Source organism: Chiloscyllium plagiosum, chromosome 11 (assembly GCF_004010195.1).
Source record: "Chiloscyllium plagiosum isolate BGI_BamShark_2017 chromosome 11, ASM401019v2, whole genome shotgun sequence".
Taxonomy (NCBI): Eukaryota; Metazoa; Chordata; class Chondrichthyes; order Orectolobiformes; family Hemiscylliidae; genus Chiloscyllium; species Chiloscyllium plagiosum.
In genome coordinates, this window is record NC_057720.1 from 86,541,253 (window position 1) to 86,550,655 (window position 9,403).

The 9,403-nt window shown below is 44.8% G+C and overlaps 1 protein-coding gene across 2 annotated transcripts in view; it reads left to right on the plus strand.

Annotated features, from left to right (window-relative positions):
* The window catches only part of LOC122554652 (pappalysin-2-like), a 404,730-nt gene that overhangs the window by 198,375 nt on the left and 196,952 nt on the right, over positions 1 to 9,403 (plus strand). For both annotated transcript variants that reach the window (XR_006313051.1, XM_043700014.1), the window contains exon 10: positions 7,930 to 8,126. Coding sequence is in view for 1 of the 2 variants with exons in the window: in XM_043700014.1 (XP_043555949.1) it covers positions 7,930 to 8,126 (197 nt within the window). In the remaining variant the exon portion in view is untranslated. The remainder of the gene's footprint in view (positions 1 to 7,929; positions 8,127 to 9,403) is intronic.

The following is a 9,403-nucleotide window of genomic DNA, read 5'->3' on the forward strand; positions in this document are numbered from 1 at the left end:
TCCACCTTCTGTGTCCTTTAGACCTCCACCTTCTGTGACCTTTAGACCTCCACCTTCTGTGTCCTTTAGACCTCCACCTTCTGTGACCTTTAGACCTCCACCTTCTGTGTCCTTTAGACCTCCACCTTCTGTGACCTTTAGACCTCCACCTTCTGTGTCCTTTAGACCTCCACCTTCTGTGACCTTTAGACCTCCACCTTCTGTGTCCTTTAGACCTCCACCTTCTGTGACCTTTAGACCACCTCCTTCCGTGACCTTTAGACCTCCACCTTCCGTGACCTTTGGACCTCCACCTTCTGTGACCTTTAGACCACCTCCTTCTGTGACCTTTAGACCTCCACCTTCTGTGACCTTTAGACCACCTCCTTCTGTGTCCTTTAGACCTCCACCTTCCGTGACCTTTAGACCTCCACCTTCTGTGTCCTTTAGACCACCACCTTCTGTGACCTTTAGACCTCCACCTTCTGTGTCCTTTAGACCTCCACCTTCTGTGTCCTTTAGACCACCACCTTCTGTGACCTTTAGACCACCACCTTCTGTGTCCTTTAGACCACCACCTTCAGTGACCTTTAGACCTCCACCTTCTGTGACCTTTAGACCTCCACCTTCTGTGTCCTTTAGACCTCCACCTTCCGTGATCTTTAGACTTCCACCTTCTGTGTCCTTTAGACCTCCACCTCCTTCCGTGACCTTTAGACCTCCACCTTCTGTGTCCTTTAGACCTCCTCCTTCTGTGTCCTTTAGTCTTCCACCTTCCGTGACCTTTAGACCACCACCTTCTTGTTTCTCGATTCGGAGATGCCGGTGTTGGACTGGGGTGTACAAAGTTAAAAATCACACAACACCAGGTTATAGTCCAACAGGTATTTCCAATTAAACCTGTTGGACTATAACCTGGTGTTGTGTGATTTTTAACTTTCTTGTTTCTTGGCATCCGTTCTCCTCTGGGAATGTTATGTACTGACCAATGTTGCACCTTGCCGGAGGTCATTTAAATTGTCTGCTCAACGGCTTTCACTGGAAACTAATTCCAGGAGTTCGTCATGCTTTGCCTGAAAGATATTGATCCGGTAATCTTCCATAAAATATTTTGAATATACAGAACAGAAGCAGGTCATCCTACTTTATCACTCAAACATCCCCCAATCCATTCTGCTAAGGGTCCAGTCCTTTCTTGTCCCTCGTGGGCTGGTCTATATTCCCTTTCAATGGCTCTCTCTCTCTCCCTTCGGCCAATCAACAAGCATTGATCTATTCTAATTCAGTTTTCCAGTCTTCTATGCTATGTCATTTCAAGTGCTCTTCTGAATCAATCTTAAATGTTCCTGCTTCTCCTGGGTGAAAATAAATTTCCTTAAATCCCAACTAAACCTCCTGCTCCTAACTTTAAAACTGTGCCCCCTGTGTTGACCTGTTTACTAAGGGGAAATGTTTCTCCCTATCAATCCGATTGTGCCCTGTCAGATCAACACAGGTCTCTGTCAGATCTCTGTAAACCTCAATCGGGAACTTCCCCTCCCCCCACCGAACTCAGCCTTCTCCATTCTAAAGAAAACAACACCAGTCTATCCAGTCTCTCTTCATTGCTGTAGCCGCTCATGTAGTCACAACCTTCCTATAGCATGGTGACAATTTAATGCATTGATACTATTTGACTCAAGCAAGATAGTGAGCTCCACAAGTGGTAACACTGGGAGAGGTTTAATGCTGTCCCCTCTAAATGGCGGTGAGGGGTTGGGGAGGGGTAGTGACACGTGTTCTGGCATGGATGTTAGAATCCACTGTCTTCCAGCCTCCATGATAGGAAGGCTATGGGTGGTCTCTCTGCCACTCATCATCCCCCTTTCAGGTTGTGCCATGTTAACATGTCTTCATGGATGTGGCTGTTCTAGACTCTGACTGATAGCTCTTGGTGGGTGGAACCTCTGCCCCCCACTCCCCCCTCCACCAGCATTCATGATCTTGAGGAAAGCCCACTGCCGTCCTATTAAATCCCTGAGAGACGCTTAATACGGTAGATCTTCCATTGTACAGGGGAGGTGCATCTCCCACCAGCTCTCCAATCGCTGCCATTTTAAAGCACCTGCTCTGTCTTTGTGCACTCTTCCAAACACCTCTGTTAGTCAGCCCTGAGTCTCATGTGAATAGAGACCCAATCTGATGTAACATCCACTTGCTGGTATCATCTGTAAAACCTAAGTTTTAAACATTGTCCTTGTTTTTTGAATTATTTCTATTTTTAAAAATTTGTTCATGCGTGTAGGTGTCACTTAATAAGCCAGCATTTATTACCCATCTCTAATTGCCCAGAGGGCAGGTGTGAATCAGCCATGTTGCTGTGGGTATGGAGTCACATGTTGGCCAGACTGGGGAAGGATGGCAGATTCCCCCCTCCTTTCAGGATATTAGAAGTTACACTGTTGTCATGAGGCTGTTTTCTTTCAATTCCAGATTTTTACTGTATTCAGACTTCACCATCTACCTTGGTAGAATTCGAACACAGGTCCCCAGAACATTAGCCTATGGTTGTTGTTTATTAGGCTAGTGACATTTCCAATATACCATCACCTCTCCTATCATGTCCAGCTTGTTATCCATGATTGGATATGTTTTAAGTTTTCTTCTTAAACTTGAATATGTCATATTGGTCAATCTGATGAAGGTCTTCAAATGGGACAAGGCAACTTTACTTCATTGTTGCTCATGACTGTGAATTAACAGGGCATATACAGCATTGTAACAAGCCATTCAGCTCAACTTATGTAAGGTGATGTTTACGCTCCACACAAACTTCCTCCTTTCTTTCCTAATCTAACCATATTATCTCTCCCTAAATAATGACGCCACCATTGAACACCAACTTTCATTCCCAGGACTGTTACTGACCTAATCTCCTCTGGAGATCTCCCCTCCACAGCTTCCCATTTCATAGTCCTCCAATCTCATACAGCTTGCTTCTGCCTCCTTCCCAAAATCCACAACTGGAACTGTCCTGGTAGACCTATCATTTCAACCTGTTCCTGCCCCACTGAACTTATTCCTTCCTATTTTGTCCCTGTTTCTCCAAGCCCTTGTTCTGTCATTTCTCAACTACATTTGTAATTCTTCTGATACTTTATGTCGCTTTCACAATTTCCAGTTTTCCAGTCTGAGCCGTCTCCTGTTCTGTCCAGTTCCTCTTCACATCCATCCTTACGTCCATCCTCCATTGTGATGTCTGAAGGTTCTTAACTTCTTCCTCGAAAAGAGGCCTATCCACCTCCACCCTCCTTCGGCTGACATTGTCCAAAGATGTGGCCATGGATATCCATACGGGTCCCAATTATACCTGTCTGTTTGTGGGATATACCTTATCACTGTCCAACTCAGGCCCCCAACCACAACTGTTTCCCCAGTACATCGATAATACCATTGGTGCTGCTTCCAGCTCTCTCTCTCTCGAACTGGAAAAGTTCATCACTTTGGTTGCAATTTCCATCCTTCTCTCACCTTCAGGTCTCACCTCTGACTCTTTGCTGTTCTTCCCTTGGCTTTACCGTTTCTATCCTGGGATAGCATGTACACCAGTATCACTGCAAACCCATTGACTCCTGCAGCCACCCAGATTGCACCTCCTCACATCCTCTTCCCTGCTTTGCATTCTCTCAGTTTCTCCGTCTCCATCCCATCTGTTCTGATGATATCATCTTCCATCAGTGAACCTCTGGCATGACCTCTGTTTTCCTTCCCTGAGGATGCCTCTCACCGTTGCTGGAAGGGTCATTAACCATATCTGAGCCATCTCTAGCACCTCTGCCCTCACCCTTTCACCTCCCTTTCAGAACAACAGTGAGGCTCCCTCCCCTCATCCTCACTGCCCACCCCACCATCTCTGCATTCAAAGGATCAGCTCCTGCCATTTTCACCATCTCCAGCAAGAAGCTACTACTAAACCCATCTTTCACTGCCCTCTGCTATCAGCATTCACAGTGACCATCCCTACATGACAGTCTGATCCACATCTCCATGACTCCTAACACTTCCTCATTCTTCCATGATTCTTTCCCATCCATTTACCTCTTCCCTCTTCACTGCCCAAGGCCTTAAACACCCCTTCTAAGTGAAGCAGTGTTTCACTTGTACTTCTTTTAATCTAGTCTACTGCTTTTGCTGCTCACAACGCGGTTTGCTTTACATTGGTAAGACTAAACACACTCCGAGTGACCCTTTGTGGAACACCTCCTCTATTCACAAGAATGACCCTGACTTTGCAGTTGCTTGTCATTTAGTCATTTCAATAAACCACCATGTTCCCATGCCAACGCTTCTCTTCAGGGCCTGCTACAGTGTTCCAAAGAAGCTCAATGCAAGCTCAAGGAACAAAGCCTCCTGTCTCCCTTGGGCACGTTACAGCTTTGAGCATCGCTATGGGATCTCACAACTTCAGAGCATGACCTCTGTACAGTGCTCCCATTGTTCATACCTCCCCCACCCTTTCTCTGGCCGTTTCTTGTTTGCCTCCTATTGACTTACTGTCTGCAGAGCTGACCCACTTTCTCCTTTTCACAGCTAACATTTACACCTATTTGATATCTCTATCTCTCCTTTACTACAATTATCACTGCTCTTCTCTTTTGCTGTGGGCACTATCGCAATCTGATCATTCACTCCTCTATAACAATATGAAAAAAATAAACAATTTCTCAGCTCTTTCTTTAGTTCTGAAGATGAATCATATCAGACCACCACCATCTGTGTCTAGCATTTATTGCCCATCCTTAATTTGCCCAGAGGGCTGTTAAGAGTCAGCCACATTGCTGTGGGTTTGGAGTCATATTTAGGCCAGACCAGGTAAGAACATTTGATCCAGATTGGTTTTCCCCCAACAATTGACACATCGTCATCATTAGACTCTTAACTATTAACTGAATTCAAATTCCACATCTTCCATTCCAGGATTTGAACCCAGGTGCCTGAAACGATACCTGGGTCTCCAGAGTAATAGTCCAGCGATAATGCCACTAGACAATCACCTCCCCTTATGCTTACAGCAAAAGGGACGCTTCACTCAGACCCACCCCATTCCCGTGACTCTGGGTATCCTTGGCCAATCCATCTCGCCTGCACTTCCCTGGACACTACGGGGCAGTTCAGCATTGTTAATCTATCTATTCTTCAAATCTTTTGGACTATGGGAGGAAGTCAGAGCACCCACAGGAAACCCATGCAGACACGGGAAGAACACGCAAGCTCCACACAGACAGTCACCTGAGGGTGGAATTGAATCCAGGTCCCTGGAGCTGTGAGACAGCAGTGTTAAAGAGAGAGGATGGTAATGGGGTAAGAGTAGAACCAAAAAATGGTAACAGCAGATACATTCCTAGTTCTAAGTAGTGCCAGCTTATTCTGTTTTTTTATCCACAGTTTGTGTCAGCCAGAATTGTCCCAGCTGATCGAAGCATTAACTAGAATTCCAAATTTTGATCATTGGCACTTCTCTGCAGCTTGTGATCTGTTCGAGCAGTGCTGTTCCTGATTACCAGCGTGAGTCTTGTGGAACTATGTGACAGGGCTAATGCGGCTCAGCAGAGGATGGTGTCTGGCATGCTGCCCATTTTGTACTCATGTGTCTCACATGAGGAGAGGTTATATATCAATTGGGTCTGAATGTATTCAGAGCGTTTACGCTTTGCCCACTAGCTGCATATGTTTCTTCACTTTGTCTTTAGTCTTGATGTGATGTGAAATGTTGGTGGGCTGGCTCTAATGTATGGCGGTTGAATAACACCAGTCAGTTAGATTCTGTTAATTAGTGGATTTAATTAGTTCCACGTTCTTCTGCTTTGAGTTCAGTGTTGTTATAGACACCAATCTTTCTCATGGTAAAGCCTTCCGAAAAACTGGTGAGTTTTTCTCTTTTATTTTTAAAAGAGAAAAGGATTGCTCTTAATCCAAACCATTACCACACCGTGTCTCCTGTTGTTTTCATTCAGTCCACATGGGAAAATGGGGATGGGTCAGTGGAACAATCTAACCTTCATAATTGGTACAACCTGCCAGATGACCATTGACCCAAAACATCAGATATGCTTTATAGGAAGAGCAATCACACATCTGGAGGTGGTGACCCATTAATAGGTGATTGAGAAGGAGCCTAGAGGAGAATAAGTAACACTGAGTGCCGGCACTTTGTTTTTTTACTGGTGTCCGCTCTCACGCACGACTGAAAGCCAAACCTTTGAATGGCTGTGTTTCTGGCAGCAACACTTCACACTGTCAATTGCATTTGCCTTAAAGTAAATCCTGATCTGGGCAGTTGTAAGAAAATACATTTAGTCTTTCTTCTCTAGAGACTGGAAATGTTCATTAGGTCGCAGTAACATGCCGTCCTTCCTAAATATCAAAGAAGGTAATATCATAGAATCCCTACAGTGTGGAAGCAGACGATTCAGCCCATCGGGTCCACACCGACCCCCTAAAGAGCATCTCATCCAGACCACCCCTCCCATCCCCGTGACTGCATATCTCATGGCCACACCACCTCGACTGCACATCCCTGGACACTACAGGGCAGTTTAGCATGGTTAATCTATCTAATCTTCATGGCTTTTGGACTATGGGAGGAAGTCAAGCACCCAGAGCAAACCCATGCAGACACAGGAAGGGCATGCAAACTCCACACAGACAGTCACCTGAGGGTGGAATTGAATCCAGGTTCCTGAAGCTGTGTCACAGCAGCGCTAATCACTGAACCACCCTCAGCTATTGACTGATGCCTTCAAATTTGATGAGTGAACTCGGTTTTACTTCAAACCCTCATGTACCACTTTAAGGCAAAATCAAAATGGACATTTGATGAAGAAAGGAAGAGAAGGATATATAGATCAGAGGAGATGAAGATGGGTGGGTAGCAGATTCATATGTAGCAGAATAGTTGGGCCAAAGGGCATGTTTCTGTGCTAAAACATTCCTTTTAGTGACACATGACTCTCCCCCTGGTGTCTAACATGTTTCTGCAAATCTCTCTCCTGGATGTTTTCAGTTTCCAAAGTGTTAAGGTTGTTACTTGTATGGACTGAATGTTCCATTTTACTGTACTGTTTCAGCAGCTGATGTCTGTATTCTGGCACCACAACCCTGAGGAGACTTGAAGCTTACAACTACATTCATCCTTCTGGTGCAGAATTTAAGTCCTGTTACAAATACTGGCTGGTTTTGAGCTCTGACTTGTGGAGGGAGGTGAAAATAGCGCAGGAGGCGTAGGACACAGCCACCACTTTCCCACTCCTAGTATAGCACCTGCTAGGTCCTGGTGTGTTGCAAGACTGTAGAGATGGGTCAGCATGAGGAACTCCTGCTTGCTGCTGCACGTTTGCGCTTGATAGTATTGCTCATGCCACCTTGGCTTTGTGGACCCATCGCTGAGTCAATCGATTACATATTCAAGCAAACCAGGCAAACATTACCAGGTAGCATTTCAAATCTAACATTAAGCTCGCTTTTTGGGCACCTTCTTTGCAGCTGTAACTTTGTATTCCTCGCTCTGTTCAATCACCCTATGATCATTTGTATGTTATGATCTGCACGCAAAACAAAACTGTTCACTGTACTTAGGTACAATGTGACAATAATAAAATCAAACCAAGTTACTGTACAGTCCTGAGGAACCTGCTGCATTGACAGGGAGACATTAAATGGTTCCTGCTATTGGTAAAGAGACGAGCAGATGATTATTCCTGCAGTCCTGCCTTCAAACACTAGCATCAAGACTGATCGGTCATCGTGGTGATGTTTGTCTGATCCTTTCCGTGTTCAGCTTGGGTAGTGTATTTACTGATAGACTAATAGTCACAACGTTTCTCATTGACTCAGTGCATGGAGAGTGCCTGGTGATATTGCTGGTTTAAGTGGTCAGACACTTCATGTAAATTCCACTCTGCCTTTCCTTAGGCGAGCCCAGCCTATGTTATGTTCACGATGGGGATGGAGTCTGTGAGGAGTTTGAGAGGAGAAGTAGTGTTCGTGACTGTGGCTTTCCGACACCAGAGGGTTTCACTGACCAGTGGGCAGCACAGGCCTTCAGCCCTCACCAGGATGACAGGAGGTGTCCGGTTAAAGTGGTAACTGGCCAACCTGCCTTAACTAAGGTAGGCAAAAAGTTGAGGCCAGTCGATGAATATGAGATAAGTATGAACAAATTAACAAGGTAAGGGATCCTTCAGGAGATTAGGATCAAGAAAGGAGCTTTGCATATGTCATATATCACAACATTAAAGGATTCAAGTTCTGTTGGGTTACATTATTGCATTTGTTCTTTGTAAATCAATTCTGTGCAGATTTAATGAATAATGGTTCTCGTTTCTTTGTATCAATTAGCAATATTAGCATGTGCTCACTCTGGTATCCTAAAGATTAACTCTGTTTCTCTCACTCCACTCATGTTGCCTAACTGGTTGGGTTTTATTTTCCCTCTGTTTTGTTATACCAAAAACCCAGTTAGGAAATCTTGTCAACTTTCCCTTCAGCATTTACACGTTGCTTTAGAGACAAAGGAAACCTCTTGCAGTTACAAAGGGAGTTGGTTTGGGTTAATGAGGCCTACCTAGTATTCCTACTGTCTATCATTTTAGTCAATAAGAGAAAAGTCCATTTGCATAGGGTCCTTCAAACAAGGAAGGAAGAATACTGGGGACAAAGGAAGCAAAACAAAGCAAATTAACATTTCTCTTTTCATGGCATAAACAGAGACGTAGTTAACTTTGTGTTTCTCTGTTGCTATGAAGGTGTAGGTAGGTACTGTACCTTTAAGAGCGAGCGGAAGCTGGCACGGACCTAGAGTGGCACAGAGCTTGCAGAAAATTTTAAAATATAACATTTGGCAGTGAAAACAAATAGCTGGAGCTGCGTTGCCATGGTACACAACAAATTTGAATTTGGCCAGTTAGTTTAAATTATGCCCCAAGATACCAAAATGCAATCAAATTTGAATTTTAATCTTTTGATGACATCAAACCAGTGAGATGGATTGATGTTTTTGGGTATATAAAATCGGACATTTAGAACGGCAAAGGGTGGCAAAAAGTACCAACCAACAAAGATATGGCCTGCGGAGCCTCTCTCTGAAAGGTACCATTTCATATGTAACAGACAGTGCAGCTTTCCCCTGTAGACATTCCCCTCAGCAATAAGTATACCGTTTTGGATACTGCTGGGGGGGGTTGGCCTACCAGAGGAAAGCCATAGCAGTCAGTTCTCTGGCACTGAGACTGACACTGTGGCAAAGAAAGGAAGGGGGCAGAATAGAAAAGTACTCGTGGTAGGGGACTCGATAGTTAGGGGAATCGACAGGAGATTTTGTGGTCAGGATCGGGATTCCCGGAAGGTTTGTTGCCTCCCTGGTGCCAGGGTCTAGGACGTCTCCAAT